At 37.0% G+C, this 18,739-nt stretch overlaps 1 protein-coding gene across 15 annotated transcripts in view; it reads right to left on the bottom strand.

Annotated features, from left to right (window-relative positions):
* The window catches only part of LTBP1 (latent transforming growth factor beta binding protein 1), a 179,394-nt gene that overhangs the window by 93,596 nt on the left and 67,059 nt on the right, over positions 1-18,739 (bottom strand). For all 15 annotated transcript variants that reach the window (XM_071739221.1, XM_071739212.1, XM_071739219.1 and 12 more), the window contains one exon: positions 3,526-3,750. In XM_071739221.1, the coding sequence (XP_071595322.1) occupies positions 3,526-3,750 (225 nt within the window). The remainder of the gene's footprint in view (positions 1-3,525; positions 3,751-18,739) is intronic.

Here is an 18,739-nt window from a genome sequence, read left to right as displayed (position 1 = left end):
GTGCCTTGAAGTGACCAAAATATAAGCAAAACTCAAAACGGGGGGCTACCGAAAAGGCTGACAGAACGGATGGAGTCTTATTTAGACAGCAGAAAATGAAAACAATTCACACAGGAAAGAACGACATTAGAGCATTATAAAGACTGCTGCATAAACATGGATGTCCAGATTGGTTGGTATGACATTAATATTTGTGGTCATACTGTGTAATAAGAATCCCATTCAAAGTTCCAGAATTCAGACTCCACTGGGTTATTTTTGGATATATAGTAAGCTTTATTTTCTTTTTCAGATCCATCACCTTTCTCTGGAACACAGGAAAGCTTCAGATTTCATCCCTTCACCTTTGTATACCTGCCAAATCCTGAGTTAGCCCCTGCAACACTTGCCAGCATCTCAGCCATCTAAAACCACCACTCCCTTCACTAACTTTGAATTCAGGATTTGGCAGATAAAGAGGGAGGAAATGTTTTTCATATACTTATGTTTGCAGTTGCAGTTTTAAGTCTGGGTATATAGATTGAGAACTTCCAGTCAACCTAATGTGCACAGAACTTTTTAAATCAACTTCAAGCTTTTTTTCATTGAAACACCCAATAGGTAACTCAAATTATTACTGGGGAGAGGCGTGTAAAGTTTTAAAGTTTCTAAGCTGCGTAATGAAGTGTCTGGTGGGGTCTCTCTTGTCAGGAAGTACTGCACGGGCTGCTTGAGGCCAGCCAACCCATTGGTGTAACACCTCTGCCAAACGGCAAGAATCAACAAATATCATTTGACACATTTCTTTATTTCTCTATGATACATCCTGTATACTGCTTTGTTGACTATAACGAATTGTTTCCTTGCCTCCAGGAGGCCAGACTGTTTTTTGTAACTTCACCAGGCATTTTCAGTTTTTATTTACCAATTTTAACCCCACAGCTCTACTTCCACAAGGAAATGTGTTTCATTCATTTTAGCTGCTTCAAAAATTTATAAATTTATAGAAATTACTTTTGTTTTTTCACAATATTTTAATTTTCTTATGTACATTTTCAGTATTAATTTGTCTAACATATGAAAAGAAACAAACTTATTTTTACTCTGCCCTGCATTGTTTCATTTATGAAAATCTTCAACATCTTGCAGAAAGAAACATGAGGAATAATGTAGTAGAAAGTCAGCAAAGTAAGGCTGCAGGGCCTTAATGGTTTTCCAGATTTAGCCTGTAGCAGTAAACAACCTTCAAGCAAAATTTATGCTACATGAGTTCTGTTACAGGTAAACCCAAAAGTAAAAGATTAATTGCTGCAAGGAGAAGCAGTGAGGCCTTTCTTAGGCTATTAGATATTTTTCAGGGCAAGACAAGACAGCATAGTCTGGCTGTGAATGGAACAAAACTCACATCAACTTATTAGCATACATTTCATGTATGAAAAGGGATCCCCCCAACTAGTTTTTTGAGCTGATAAATCTAAAGAATATATTAGCCCTCCAGTGAAACGGCTGAATTGCTCTGCTTTAATCTATCCATCGAAATACTGAAAAAAAAACAAATTTAGATTGGTTCCTCCAATGTAGTATTGTCACCACAATTCTCTCCACATCTTGGATCATTGCCTAGATGTGCTGATTAAGTTTAATTTCTGCCAGCCATTTCAGGATGAATTGTTTTATTCTTTCCTTGAAAGAAATGAAATATTCCTCTCTTGGCAACCCAAGATCCTCATTTGGGCATGGGAAGAGAATAAAAGGCATTGTGACAGCTGATGGTTCTGATGGGGACTTGAGGGTCAGGAAAAAAAACATTCAAGAGGTCAGAATCTCTAGCATTGAGAAAATGAGAAACCTATTGTGAATTTTAAGATAGCAACTCTAAATCCGAAAACCAACTATGTCTTAATTTTTTTCAATGGTCCACATTGTCTAAAATGATTTAATGTGGAATTAAATAGTCACAAAAATAAAGTTCTTCTTTGTTAAATGTTTAGGTAATTATATACTCTTAGTCTCTCACTCCTCTTTTTTTTTTTTTTTTTTTTTTTTTGGAGTCAGAGAACTGCTGGCAAACTTTAGGGATATTCTATGCCAGTGGAAACTATTTCCCAATGGATTCTGTAGCAGTCCCTAGAGAACAAATCCACTGAAAAGATGGAGCAGATACGTAAGAGCATTTATAAAATATTGTGTTTCCAGAAGAATACTGTCAACACTTCCTTCACAGCTACTTCCCTGTCTGAAAAGTGCATTACTACATTAGATTACATTTATCACAAACATAAATAGTTTGGCCTCTTTTAGTAAAGTTATTCAGGAACCACTTTCCAGCAACTAAGGGTCTTCAAATCTCTCCCCCATATATTTTGTTTTCATTCAGAGATAGTAATCTTGGAGAGGTAATTGTAAAATCACCCTTGACAAAAAGAGAAGAAAAAACAATCTGGCATTTCAAACAAACAAAATTCACACTAATTCATATGTCATTAAATTGAATTGCAAGCGTCTTCCCATATGGACAGGATCTCACTCAGATAAAATGCCACCCAGAGCCACAGGATTCACAGGAGAGAAATTCAACACTCATCTTCCAGGTCATCAGAATGTATCACCTCACAGAAAGATGTAGTGACATGAGGCAACCAGGTGCCAATAGTTGCCAGGTAGTGGGCTTGACCTCGTGTTAAGCCCACCTGTGCCTAATTAGGGCAGGCCTCTACTGCCCATGAGGCTTTTTATTGCCCCCCTAATCCTGCTCATGCGCAGTAGGGGCCTGTCCTAATTAGGCACAGGTGGGCTTAACACGAGGTCAAGCCCACTACCTGGCAACTATTGGCACCTGGTTGCCTCACGTCACTACAGAAAGACACTAAGAGATGATTGAATTTTCTTTAACTGGGCACAATTTGATTAAACATTACAGGTTTTCTTGTTTCTGATCCTGTGCCTTCTACACAGTATCAGCAGCAAGAAATCCTTGTAATTTTTTTTAGTTATGTTGTTGTATGACTTGGAAATAATAATCTATTTAATGGAATCATATCATGGCCTATGTTAAAAAGTTCACAAGACAAACTCTACCAAATGACACAACAAAAATAAACGTGGGTTGGCGTCTTTTTGGTTTACATTAGGTTTAAATTTTATTATGTGTACAAGCATTTTCTCCTCCTTACTCTAGCAACTGTGGAATCACGTGCAACTTTTGTGTAGACACACAGCAATTTATGGACTTTATTTAGCCACAACAATTCTCTTCATGAACACACCTATACTTCTAGAAGCAGCTCCCTGAACTTCCCTTTGACTCCGCAGTCTGCATTAAATTCCACTGTAAAGCGAAGTAAAATTTACATGTAAATGATTTTCAAATCCGTTGTTATTTCTTACTGTTTCATTCATTGAGCAAAATACTTCCCAGTCATTCTGGTGAGCTGATGATTCAAGTGGTGGGGTCAAGACTCAAACTACTACTGTTACTGGTTAGACACCCCAAAATTAATTAGATCTATTCCAATAGAAAGAAATACATATCAAGAAAAAAGTTACCTTTTACACCTTGCTGTCCTGACATCGTCAGTGGCAAAGTATGAGTAGAGTGGATAATTTGTGATCCTACAGCCTTGTTCACCTGTTGTGGGTGATGGTACAGTTTTGGACTATTGGCAGTCTGCACAGGGATCTGACAAAGTTTACCAGTGTAATTAGGAGGGCACTGGCATTTATCTCTAGAACTGCACTGGCCTCCATTCATGCATGGAAGGTGGCAAATAACTGAAATGAAAACAGAAAGAAAAATTTTGTTAATGACTTTGGCTTTAGCATTATCTGACCACATACCACACAGAAGTCGAGGAGGAAAGGAATAGGGCTGGGGCCCTTTGTTTTTCCGACATCTGAAGAATGACATGCACTTGATCTGCCCCTGCTAGACCCACTTCCCTTCCCCTCTTTGTGACCTATGCCTGGTTTACATCTCTCCATGACAAACATGGCAAGCATGTTTTTCCCTTCAACGTCCCAGCTATTTTAGTTCATCATGCTATTAAGCAAGATGCTAAATTAACATGGTGCCTGGCTGCAGTTCTTATCCACACTTCACTGCAGGTATTCTTATTCAATCAGCTTTCCATTTCTTAAATTCCTGGACCACCTACACTTCCCTGGAAGACTAGGGAAAAACTCAATGGAGAGTAGATAACATTGGGGATAAATTTTCCATTTTCACTGTAAGCCTTGGCTGTTTCTCTGGAAAACCTTGTCTATCTAGGTATCTAGATTTTTTGCTTAATATTTATTTCTCACAGAAGAGAAGCTAATTTGTATAGCCAGCAAGAAGATCATAAAAATACTGAGAGGTTCTACTCAAACTATTTCAGAGGCAAATTCCAAAGTATTAAAATATTTTAACTCAAATATAAAGACAAGGGTAATTATTTCTGTGCCAGCCAGTACTTCCATATTTACAGCAATAGAAATGATCAGATGAACCGTAAAAAATGTCAGCAGTGAATGCAAAACATTTCTTAACTCAGAGATATATAAAGAGGCATAGGCATGGTTCAGCACTTTCTAAAAATATGATGTGGGACTTTATAGTCAACCATAATCTAGCTGAGCTGTCAATATTTTAAAGAACTAAATGATGTAAAAACAACAGGAAAAATACCAGAAGTCTTGATTCAGGACACACTTAAGTTATTTGTTCAGAAATCCAAGATTTTTTGAGAAACAGCACAGAGTATCTATTTGCCAGGTTTAAGATGAGATTCTCACTATAATAGTAAGTAAAGAAAATTCTCTACTCCTCAATAATTATGGCATTTTCCTGGGTTGGTATTGCTCAGTCTATACTGGATTAAAATAAAAATGAGAAACTGTAGATAATGCAAGGTAATCAGGAGCATAGTGCTTATTATTCCAAGTAGTGTACTCCAAGTAGTGTAATCCAAGTGTATTAATCCAAGTAGTGTAACTGAAGCTTATTGCTATTATTAATACCATAAAAGGTCAGCATTGGAAAAGGAACCTGTGTGTTGTGCGTCACAAGAAGACAAAGCAGGACATGAAGCAGCCCAAGGAGTTCTAACCCAGCTGCATAATTTGCTTGGCCCAAGAAGAATGCTTAAGAAAGAGCAATCAGTTCCTTGCAGAGGACCCTCACGTTGCATCGATGGAGTCTGGAACAGTGATGCCTGATCCCCAGATAGGTCCATGCACAAATGTAAACAGCTAGAATTGATTTTCCAGTCAGTTCTGCAAATGTATATTTAATATTTTCTTGTCTTATCTCATATTTTCACTTCATATAAACTGACTGAAAGTACTTCAAGCTGTAGCACTGTGCTAAAAGGTCCAGTTGACTTTGGAAGGATATCCACACCAGTGCAGGCCTCACTTTTTTGGGTCTCAATACTGTTGAGACTTTATCTGAGTGTATAAAAGATATCCTTACAGAAAGGTTGTTAACTTTGGGGCAAAATGAAGGATTTCTGATCCCAGCAGTAACTAAAGCATGACAGTGATCTCTGTCTCTCTGGTACCCTTTTTCCCTAAGCAGCCACAACCGAGCAGGTTTATAGTAACGGGAACAAAGTACAAAGAATTTTAGGTACTTGTAAGGATCTGCTTGAGCAATGTTGAAAGCTAAGGTGGTTTTCCTGCAAAAGTAACACTGGGCACTCCAAGTAGCATTAATTCAGCATTTGAACGAAGTACAATGAAACAAAGGCAAACAGAAATAGTCTCATTGAGAAATTCCTTGAGTGCAAGAAGCCTATCCCATAGCTTTTCCTTCTGCCCTCTCCAGCCTTAGTGCAACAAGGTAATATGCAAAATCCAGCTTTTAAGCAATACAAATATACCCAGTATCTCCACCAAAATAAATTAATTTCTTTCAAATTTCTGTTTCTATAAAGCAGTCAGTGTCTGGAAGGCCATGTTGCAGGGGTATCTCTGCATTACAGAGTACTCTTCAAGCTCTCCTCTCCTGCAGGACCCCAGCCCGCCGGGTATCAAACAGGCACATGAAAAGTATTGCTTTCAATCAGGCAAAAGTTTATACTAAAATATTAGGAAAATAAATCAATAGAAAAGAATTCATTCATGTCCCTTTTCACAACTGTTTGCTGTGGATATTCACACAAATAACTTGTGTAAATAATTGCAAAAAATGCTACTGAAAGGTCTAGTAAGAGGTAAATAATGAAGAATGTTTAATTTCTCAATATTTGCATGTAACTGAAAATCCCAAGCTGCTGTCATTATCAGGTGGTGTGAATCACTATTTCAACTAATTGATGCACAAATATATTGATTAATATGTCTTGAAGGTCTGGCTTAATCTATGAAGAATGAATGTTAAATGAGTATACATTAAACCTATTCTGAGATTCTATTTTGTATTAAAAAAATTAAAATTCTGAAATACACAACTCTAAATGATACTCAATCATGTAAAAACAAATAGCATGGGACTGCCAAGCAAAACTGAAGATTTAAACAAAAAAAAAAAAAAGAAAAAATCCCACTGAAATAAAATATCTGGTAATTTAAATAGGTATAACATGCACACAGAGGCACTACTTGTGAAGTTTCCTCAAGCAGTTTATGGCCAGGGCTACATTTGATTATGGTGCTGGAAATCACAGGCACACAACTTCAGCAGAGCTGGAATTACATACAATTAAAGAAAAGTCATCTGAAAGGGGGTAAGCCTCTAAAGAGGCAGAGGAAGGAAATGCTAGTTTTCTTTGACAAGGCTCAGGGAATTTCAGGTTAACAAAGACCAAAAAGCCCTGGAGAAAAGACCACTTAAGATAGGAACAGGATATAAAGCCAGGGTATGTTTGAACTGCTCAACTTCTGATGAAAAGTTTTTGTTTTGTTTTGTTTTGTCATTGAGGTTAAAGAACTTAAAAAAACAGAATGGCTGAACACTGCCAGAGGCCTAGGGTATATTCCTGACAAAAACCAGACCCATATGGTAGGAGAGACCATTAGTAGATTCTGGGTTTGCACGTATGTTCACAACTGGCATTCAGACAAAGGGCACACTGGAGCCTGACTGGAGCTGTTGCCATTTCCTCTGAAAAGATTTTTAAAAAAGGAAATAAAAATATCCATTATGGTGTGAAACCCTGTAGCTGTTTGTGGCCTGATAAATATGTGGAAAGAGGTCTGCACAAGGGGACAAGAAATTACAGTTTCTTGCAAACAAAACTGAAAGGGTATTAACAGACCTAAGAAAGGCAACAAATTCTTCACTCAGATCTGCTGTAAGCTAATTCTCCCAGTTGTCTCTTAAAAATCAGTGAGAGTATGACTGAACAAATTTAACTTAACATAAATGAGCATCCATCCTTTAGAAATACAGAGACAAGTTTAAAGAACTACAAACAGTTTAGGTATTCCTCTCATTCTTGGGCAATGAAGAGGTAATAATGAACTTGGGGGGGGTTTCTGGCATCCAAAGGTCTTAATTTCCCCCAGCCCGGAACAGCTTGGTGGGCATCATGGTTCAAAATGAGCCAAGAAGAGAAGGTACATCAAGGTGTCTCCACAAGGAGATTCTGAACATTTGCAATGTGAATCATGAATCTTGATAAAGCTGCTATGGTTTGGAAACACAAGAATAGGGCATGAAATCATCAACAAAACAGCTAGGAAACCACTGATAAACGGTTTGTCCACGTAATTACATCATCTAATTTGTTTTCCAGATACTAAAACAACCTCAAACATCTCCAGATAAACTAATTTAATACAGTCCGAATGCCAAAATACTGTGTAACAAAACAAATTTCAAGCACCTAAGTCCTCCTAATCCTTAAAAAATAGCCCATGCTTACTTCAACAAGCCCTAAAGATGGATGCAAACTTCCTTCTTGCAGCCAGCGTTAAAGAAAATGAACATGGGCTTTGAAATGCTCCTCATCTGACCCTCCAAGTTTCTGTTCTTTTACATTTCAGGGAACATGTGACTCGGTCTCACTTTCCCTCATCGCCTTTTCTACTTACACATTGCAACTATTCGAGTGTGAGCACTATTCAATTACATCAACAGGCTCTCCAAGGAAAACCTTAATCTGCTCATTAGATTACAGTATTTCCACTGGATGCATCACAAATCAGCAGATTATTTTGCCTGAGTACTACACGGTTATCCAGCTTTACAACATGCCCCACAGCTGTTTGGGCGTCTTTCATCAGCGCTGTTACTAAGGACACAGAAAGTGCAGGGACTAGCACGTAGTTCTACCAGATACAAGTTTTCAAAGGAAAGGAGAGATGGCATTCTCTGAAGGGAAGCACTGCCACATATAACATTCTTGTAATGTAACACCTCCAAATCCCACAGGTTTGAGGTAAAAGTTGAAACCCAGACATTATGCACAATCACTCAATCACTCCAAACTTACTCTACTTTCTAATTGCAGAAACTCTAACAAGAACTCACAACAGGCACAGAGGCATGAGCTACTATAATTATGTTGTCTCTCCCAGTTTAGATTCTTCTCTACTTTTTTTTTTTTCTTTTTTTTTTTTCCCCCCCTTCCAACTTATCTTCCTTACTGTCTTTCAATTTCTGGTCTTCATCATAAATGGTTTTCTCTTTAGATTCCTGGTTGTAATTCAGAGGAGTTATGTGAAGAACTTGTCAGTTAAATAACTAAATTATTATTTTATTTTTTAACTAATACTACAATAATCTTGATATAACAAACTTGTGCTTTGGAAAGCAGAGGGAGAAAATAAAAGATGCTTTAAATAGCCTTGACTTAATAAGTATAACACATCTACATTCACCTCTGAATGTATCCTATTGTGTGTATTTTGACAACTTTTAAGACAAATGTTCTATTGCAACAAGCAAGCACAATTCGTAAAAGTAAATCCAATGGTGAGGACTCCAGCAGCAGATGAGAAATTCTCTTTTCTGCTCACTACTTAAAACAGGGAAGTAATACTCTGCTCAGAGGAATTACCTACTTTCCACCTACAAACATCTTGTTACGTTCCACTACTTTTCACTGATACAAAGACTGAGGACAGTACCAGATTTCTTTCCAGACATCAGCAACCCTGTAAAAATGGCTACTGCTGAGAAAGCAGTCAAAGCGTGTGACAAATGCAAGTACTGTATGAGGGATGGGTCTCCCCATCACAGCACTTTCTAATAGAATCTCTAGTATTCAAGAAAAAGCTAAAAATGTTTTGAGACTCTGCTCTGGGAAACCAGTATTCTTTGTTGAACGCAGTCTTCTGCATAAGTCTAGTGCTAAAATTCAGGCAGATTAGTAGCCTGTAAATATGCATAATAACATGCAACTATATTTTGAAAGATACTTGTTAAGAGTGCTGCAGGAAAATCCATACAGGAAAGATGGGTAGAGCAACAACGCAAGCTCTCAGTTGGGTGTACCAAAAAGATGCAAAGTAAAAAAATACAATGGAAGAGTTGGAGACTTTCTAGTAAATAGTTTCATTTGGTTTATTACTAGTTTAAGTAGTTGCAAGTCAGCTTACACAAGTACAGGTTGCCTCAAAATGGCATGAGCTTCAACAATTTAACATGTTTTAACATGTAACTTAGTAGGAATGGCAGACAATAGAGCAGTATAGGCAAGGAGCATACTTCAAAAAGTATCTTGATTTTAAAGTTCATTTCTTCACTATTGGAGGCTTGGTTTATTAGACTTAATGAACAACATTTGTGAATAGGAACATCAAAACCCAACTTATTTATATGGTCTCAGGATTTTGCTTCTCCTTATTCTGTGCTCCTGTAGTAATAACTATCATCAACATAATAGATTGAAAGTTCCCTTACAGATGAACTCCCAAGTCTTAGTCTTGTGGAAAATAGTGCAGCTGTCTCTTCAGTGAATGCATTAACATTCCCATTTGTTCAGTGAGAATGAAATAAAACAACTAAAAATGTTTAGAAGTGGAAAAAACCTACCCTATGCCATTCAAGGTAGTACATAGCATTATGCCAGACTTCTGACCAGAAAGTGATAAAGGAATGCTACACCAAATGTGGTTCATTATCAAATGTGTCACTTTTACACTGGTTATCAGTAGACATGTAAATATTATAACAAGGGACTTATCAAACAAGTTTTTACTCTGAATGGTGAAATACATTAATAGAAATCATCCTAAAAGGCTCAACATGATACTGAAGGCACTTCAGATGTTTCCTCAGGAAAGAAGTAAGATCTGCAGCACTGTTGGGAAGGGGAAGAATTTCAAACAGGAACCTACCTCAAACCTAATGGTGTGATAAGAAAACAAATACAGCAACAAAAAACTGGGTTCTCAGATATTTTGAATTAACATGGTGAATTAACTGACTTCATTAGAATTTGACTAGTATTTTTAAGCTATTATTACCAAGAGATATTTAACAAAGTAATGCACCCTACATTTGGAAATTGGATCATAAATACTGAAGGTCTTCCACAAAAGGAAACTAAATTATTGCCAAAATAAACAAGTTTTGTGGTGTTATTCCTGTCTGGATCATGCATGTTTGCTGGGGAGGTGGGAAGTCTCAAAGAAAATCAAGAGAGTCAGCCAGAAAGAACAGTCCTGGAACAAGCTTAACACTTCCAAAATACAAGCAATCTTTTCTGTACACAAATACTATTTTCTGTAGATAAAATTATTTTCTTATATTGGCACCATTAAAATTATAAGTCCCTCTCCCCTCCCCAAACCAGAGTTAAATGCAGAATGATTGGGATTTATATATAATAATATCCCCCTCTTACAAAACAATATTGATGCTAAATTGCATTGCAGGGGTAATTTTGTTGGCTTGCACATGTCGAGTGCACATGACATTTCAATACTGTTAACATTAGCAATGTAAGCAAACACTGAAGTTCAAGGCTGAACTCAACTAATAAGGAATTCTTCAGCAAGAGAACGAATTGTATTCAAGTAGCAATAGTTGTTATTCCACTTTAACCTAACTGCAACCATATTTGACAGTCAAGAAGACTAAAAAAAAAAGCAGCAAATTGCCACTAAAAATCCCAGAGTAAGGAGATTTGTATACACATCACGTAAATGTGTACATAAATCACCTTTATATAAAACCTCTTTATCCAGAAATTAACAAGGATACATGAGTCTCTGAATGCTTGGGGTTTTGGGTTGGTTTTTTTGTTTGGTTGGTTGGCTTTTTTCCCTGCAAAGAACACCCTCAAATTTCCAAACATTATGAATGTACAGGTCTTTTAAAAAGTGATTGCTTCAGGGAGAAGATAAAAATGCATCTCTCATTGTATGATACCATGACAGAACAGCTGAAATGCCCATAATTCAGTATGAGGGACCCAGGCAGAACAACTAAGGGGGAAAGAGTTTTAGCCTCTACCTCCTGCTGATGGTGTAACACAGCACTTGCTTGTCAATTTCCAAGGAATGTAAAAATGGTTTTCCTGGAACCTTTCAAAGATGATTGTTGTTGAGGATGAGATTCTCTTTCCTCTACTTAAAAGACACAATAATGTAACCAGAGGGTTACATTAGAGGGTTACCTCTTAGTCCGTGCAAATTACAATTATTTTTGGAATCTAGTTTTTGTTGATTCAACATGGACCTACATTTTAAGAAGAGGAAAGAACATTGTATCCTTCTCACAAAGCACGAGACTTCATTCTTTCAGCCCCTTTATTGAGATCACTATTGAGAATTCAACAGCTCTTTCTACTAGATGGTACCTACACCTCTACTTTTAAGTCATCTCTAACTAGTATTTCTAGTCACTAACACTCCCACAGTAGTCAGGAATTTCTGTATGATGTGCATATGTTGGACAGATTGTTTCCACACTCATTGCTAATAATTATTGAACCCTTCCACCTTCATTCTAGTAGCAGTAATAATTTCATAAATTTGTCAGTTCTATGTTATCTCCTGTACCACTACAGGTCTTCTTCTCATACAATATTTCAAGTCTACCCTGTAATATTTTTCAGTGACTTCTTTAGCTATCCTTACCCACTTTCTATACTTAACAAGTTTTAATTTAGACTCATGGCTATTTTCCCCCTTTTCACTTCCCCCATCACTTGATCCTCCCATGTCATCATTACAAAATAGGTTGGCATCTTCCTTTTTCCTTGCAAAATCATGACTGAAGACTTCCCAAAAGTAACTGCAATCTCTTAATGATTTTCTATAATTTTTCTCTTCTTTTAAAATCTACTTTTAATTTCTGCTTGTCAAAGAATCATGGCTGGGGTAAAATCATATACAAAGATGAAGAGAAAAATGCAGGTAGCTCTGAGGATTGGATTCAAAAGCACTGTTCTTATTTCGAGTCTAGTTTCACAATTGAATTCAGTAGAGTTGAGAAGCACTGAGCTGGAGAGCAAATATTAGTCACTAAAGCCATCTGGACAAGCATAATATTTGCACTTGAAAATGGGATGCCAAGAATTTTGGGGAATTCCTCTTGCACTAGAAGGCTTCTGCCTCTCAACAGCAAAAATAAAGCAATTCCCAAGCAGACTTCTCTTTCTGTCACTCTCTGTACTCCATGAAATACCACACTGCATGATTTATTTTTTTTTTTTTTAAAGAGTTATTGCACTAAGGAAGCTCAATAGCTCTCATCATGCCTGTGGCTGATGACTTATCAATTCAGTTGTCTTCAAGTTGCTGCATCTTTACAGCTGTGACAGAAAAACCTTACAGATATACTATGTGCCTGTTGTAGCCATGGCCATTTTCAAGCTGCATTCATGTAATTCTACAAAATAAACTCTTTCTACCTTTGTTTCATAGACAAACATGTATTTTATTTGTACTGTATATGTTGAAAGCACAGTTCCAAAATCAGGAACTACAGTAGTTGTTTATCATTGTCTTAAAAAAAACCTCTATTATAGATCTAGAATAATAAATTCAAAATAAACAAAGAAAACACAAAAAAGCCCCACTGCTAGAATGCAGTCTAGCTATTCTCTCAGTGTTTTCAGTGTTCCCACAATTTTGGAACATTTGTCTCTTTATATTAAACTGTACCTTACTAGTTCTTTTCAAACTCCTCCATGTACTGCTATCAGCATCAAACTTTCAACAAATTATGGAGTACCCTAAATCTTAATTGGAGAAATGTCTCTGATTATACTTAATGCATCAATAAATGGCAATTACCAAGGAAAGTAAGTAAAAGAAAGCAACACAAAATCAGATCATCTACATCTTCAAGCATTTCATATTTCATATCTCCCAAAAGCAAACTTTCAATTTAAAATTCATTCTCTAACTCAGCTGGTAAGTACAGGCTAAAGTTCTGGGATGATCATTATCTCCACGAGTAACTGAGCTTTCCTTGAGCTGCTGAAAGGCTGTCTTGTTATTAGCATCATTTAATGGTGGTGCCAGCTCACTGTAAATAAGGTGTAGGAAGTGTAACAAATTAGGTAGAGAAGAAAGGGGGAGGGATGCTTTCTTCATGTCATGGAATCCAAGGAAAAACATTCACATTCTCTGTGACTATATTAGATTGAGTTAAACAAATTTCTAAATCTTCACTGCTGGTAACAAGTTTCAACATGCTCCTCACATGTAGATGCTGACATTTAAGCTGTCTCAGTCTAAAAGCTTGCCCATCAGATCCCAGTTTTTCATTATAAAGGCATATAAATAGTGGGGATTCAGTCATTCCTTATTAGGTGCTACACTGTCAGCTAAGGGAGATTCTCATATCAATAACTGAGCAGTCAGTTCAGATCATAAATGACAAGGCTCCAGTACATTTCAGAGAAATATACATTTGTTGAGTGAGCATCAGCAGCAGCAAAAAAGTCAGAATAAACATGCACAAGGTAATTTCACTGTACTTCTCATATGTCTTCCTCAGTTTTAAACTGAGTTACTTTAAAATACCTGAGGAAGAAGAGTTGGATGTTGGTGACTTGAAGATGTGTACACAGTCAACCAAGAGACATCCAGTATGCCCACAGGTGTTTCACTCATCCCTCCATGTGGAAACAAAGGACATGGGAGTCACAGGACCTGTATCATATCCTCCAAAGCTCATGTGATAAGCCAGCTACCCTCAAACATGTCAAATGCAACCATGCACCTGCATGGAGATGACTGAATTGAGCACCATCTGACCAACAGCTGCCAAAAAACTTCTTAAGTGTTACAGTGTGGAAAGAATGGAATGGTTGATAAAAATATTAGAAAATTCAAATGCAATCAGAAAAATAAAAGACATGCTCTGGCATGGAAAACTGCCTAAAGCTGTGGTAACTCAGCATAAAACAGTAGAGCAAAAATTATGCTAGTTGATAAGTGACTGACAGACAGATTCTGACTCTCTAATGGGCATGATGCTAAGTCACTCTTTGCTAAATCTGCTTCTAGTATCTCAGTATCTGAGACGAATCAGACACTATTTTTAGAGGCAATGGATGACTCACTCCTACCCTGATCATATTTGGTTATTCTACTGATTGTTATTAGGGCTGATCCTTATATATTGAGTAAAAGGCAAGAATTAAGCCTACTATCAATACACTAAGGAAAAAAAAAAAAAAATCAAAACAGCTAGTTGCTGTTTATCAAGAATTAACATGCAACAAGTACCCAGCATCAGACCTTTGATAAAACTGCTGACACATACAATGAAGCAGGCACTCCTTCAGATGTTAAGTAGTGTGTTGATATTCACTTTACTCTTTGAGCAAGACATTAAACTGAAATCGAGTCGCTAAGGAAGATTGGGTTTGAAAGTACAGCAAGTTAGCAACACTTTTTAAAAATCCTCATTCAATTGCTTACAACAAAATGTAAGCAGATTGTAAAACACCCTGTTGTAATATAAAGACTTTAAAGGTATCAATTTAAATAGTTCTGAGTAAATTGCCATCAAAGTGAACACTGAAATCAAGGTGCCTCGTGTCTGATGAAAATTAATCCTTCCTATGTTCCCAGTGCTTTTAAGACTCACTCCTCTGTATGGTGTATGTGTGCCTGAGAACCCATGATACTAATGTGAATTAGTTAATTTTGTAGTGCATCTGTTTTCAACAGGCAGAACAAGAAATCAACAGAGGGAGAGACATCAACAAATTACATGCATCTTCATTACTACAGGATCCTTCTGGGCCGTGCTCTTCTGTCATCAGCTGAGCAGCACTACCCTCCTTCAAGGACTATGGGATTAATAAGCAACTTGACCATACTGACACTAAGCTGTTACAGCATTATGTCATTGCTTATCCTGCACTGTTACTATCTGGTGAAGTCATTGAACTGATCCTCTGCTCTGGCAGCAGAGAAAAGGGCTGCTCTTTAGACATCACACTCCTTGGTTACCATCAGACAAAATGCCAAAACATCCCGAGAAACACTTAACCCACTGGTCAAGGCTCTGTTCTGTGAAGGCTCTGAAGATCATGGAAACAGCAAAGCTGACACTGGCCACAGCATCCTCACCATCTCTGGCAACTGAATATTATTCCATATTATAATTACATGGACATTATTATATCATTCCATTTAGACTTTTGTACATTCTTGAGCCACTGAAGTTAGGAGCATTGTTACCTGAGGTTTCCCACTCTTGTCAGTGAAGAGAGGCTCTGCCATCAGGCCATTCATGGACCAAGCTGCATCTCTCATCACTGACTACTCAGCTCCTGACTTAGATACCTCAGTAAGATTTGGTGAGTGGGATGAACTCCCAACCTTAGATGCAAAGGGTCTATGAACCTGAGGCCTTGTGGAACAAGATGCAGTGGATTAGACATCCTTCAATAACAAGACTATATTTAGAATAAAAAAAGGCACAAAACCTGTAGTCACTAGGAAAACTTCCATCACTTTCAAACATCCGGAGACTGCTCTCTGATTACTGTAACATTACCACAGTGCTCATTTTTGTGGTGAATAAAAGTTTAAATGAAGAATAAATAGGCATAAATTCTTTTAAGTGGATACCCATAAACACACAAATATTGGCTCAGAATGCAGACCTTCCTGGACTAGTTTAAAACATTTAAAAGGTAAGTTTTCTAAGATTTTCTGGCACCAGCTGCATCACAAGAAACTGGAAAGTTTTCTTGGGAGTTGACATTGAGGAGGTGACACAATATGAAAATACTGGGAAGCAGATTATTCAGAGTTTGAGTAATAAATTAGGTCATAGGAGACTAGTGAAAAGCAAAAGATTCAAATCCTGGAGTTCTGAAGGAGGAAAGGCATAGAGTCAGTGCTAATGAGTAGGAAGGATAATGAAGGAGAATGTACTGTTGGAAATCCATTATAAAAACACACAACTTCAACACTTCTAACAACATGTAATAGCTGTATAAAAAATGCTGCATAAGCTGTGTAAACCTAAAATACAGGCTCTAACTGGCCATGTCAATCAAGCAATTAAACCTTGCACTCAACTCCCTGAGCTGCATACAACCTCCCTGAGAATCACCACACCACAGTGCTGTGCCTGACCCCATGCACCAAAGGTGCAATTACAGGAAATCCCTTTGTTCATGTAGTCACAAAATGCATTCTTGGACCTATGCAATTTCTATTTAGATTGAAAAATGGTCTTCTAGCACCTACATCTACAGCATCTAACACAACAAGATGACTTTAATATAATGAAACAGTATGGAAAAGAGAGACAATGGTCACATACTAATTGCAGAAATATAATATTTCAGCTTATGCCTCTTTCATGCTTGCACAATTCAACGACAATGTCTTATTTTTTAAAGTTGGCATATACTTGATCTTCAGTGAGGTATGTGCGAAGACATTTGGCTTAGCAGTAACAAAATGAGAGCTGTGCAAGATAGCATGTTTATTTGAATATGCAAGAATGTCATAATTCAAATAAATGCACTCAATTCTCTTTTTACAGCACTTCAAGTCAGATGTACATGAACTAATCCCCATAAATGAAAACCAAATATAGTAAAATAAAGCATTATGCATTTTAACTTTGCGTTCTGTTTTCCTTTATCTTTGAGGGAAACATACTCCATGTGTTTTTGAACGGCTGCAGGTGTGGATTTTGTACCATTTCCATTTGTGGTTTTTCCTATGACTGCACATCCAAAAACTGTGTTCTCTATAGTACACAGTCTGGTGTGTGTCTTGAGAGCAAAGGGACTTTTGCTTTGCAGCAGTGGTCTGAAGTCCTTAAGGTGAACAAGGGAGGAGAAATGAGATGCTAATTGGCTTTTCTTAAGATCAGCCTCATTAAAGTCACCTGGCTAAACAATGTTTTCTTTAAATTAGCAACTAGCCTCTGCTAGAATCGGAGGGGAAGATGTAAAATTTAACTTTTTTTTTTTTTTTTTTTTTTTTTTTTAAAGATAATGAAGAAAGAGCTCACATATGCTGCAAGCTGTATGGTAGAAACCAGAACTATTTGTTGATGACAAGTATTGATAAATATATGGGGAAAAGAAAGCAAGCCTTCTGAACAGATGTGAGTATCAACAGAACCAATAAAATCCTTAAGATACTATTTTTCTTTGTAATTTGAGTATAGGTGACCAATAATTGAAAATGCATTAAAACCCTGAGCACTGCTCAGACTACAGAAATATCTTTTTCCTAGTATCTTCTGTAACGCAGAGGATATAAAAAAATTCATAAAATAGTTCCAAAATTATTTGTCTTTCTTCTTATTTTAGCCACTCAGTTCAGTGTCTGAGGAAAAGCACTTGGCCTTCATTTTGCTACAGCTGTTACAATGCTGCTGCATGAATATATATTTCCAGCATGGTCATAATTTACACAGATTAAATTTCAAATTACCATCTAAAACAATGAATTAACTCTGTTGTCCTGTTCTTTTTCTTTTTTTTTTTTTTTTTTTTTTCTTTGAGACACTCTGACAGACTGACCAATTTGATTGATTATTGAAAGTTTTAAAAGTTAATCTTTTAAGTAAGTGGTGCAAGAATTCTGGATTTTGAAGTGTCTCCCAGTGTCTGTTAAAGAAAAAAAAAGTTTATCTGGCAGCAAAACGCATAAAACAATAAAGCCTGACAGAGCGGAAATTTTAATTACTGCAGGAACAGCAGAAACAAAACTTTTACCAAATAAGGCTGCAAGGTAGCCCCTATAGGCAGAATAAAAAGATTTAACTGATAATACTAGAGGGATAGAAAGGCTTTTGGATAATAATTGCTTCAGAACAGGATAATAATATGGCAAGTTCAAGAGCAAAAAACCAAGAATATTTCAAAGAAACACTTCACGCTTACCCACAGAGAACACACCACTAAAAGAAGAGCAACCAGATCTTGAGCTATGCAGTTTTTCCAGAAATAAACTCCCCGTAAATTAGGATGTCTGATGGAACGTGCTTTGTTTGAAAACAAAGCACTCAAAAAAAACCACATTCTCCTCAATTATGTTACCAAAAGGAATTAAAAAATTTCTCCATGACATTAATTGACAAATTATTTTAAATCCTCCATTTGAGAAGCTCCATCTACATCTGCTAAGTCTCAGCTCAAGCCATAGGAATGGTGATCTGCTGGAGCACAAGTTACATAGATCTGAAACGAGTCATCTACCCTGGCCCTGGCTGAAGCCATTCACAAGGAGTGAACATCACTTCATAGGAGAGAAGAAAGCATCTCTCCTAACGTGTTGCCATTCTAATAACTCTTACTAAACCCAGCACAGCAAAAAAAAGAGATGAAAATAAAATGGGCAGGACACTGAACACTGTATACCTCACAAGCTGCCCCAAGTATCTTTA

This window comes from Heliangelus exortis, chromosome 3 (assembly GCF_036169615.1).
Source record: "Heliangelus exortis chromosome 3, bHelExo1.hap1, whole genome shotgun sequence".
NCBI lineage: Eukaryota > Metazoa > Chordata > Aves > Apodiformes > Trochilidae > Heliangelus > Heliangelus exortis.
This window is presented reverse-complemented; position numbering and strand designations above follow the sequence as displayed.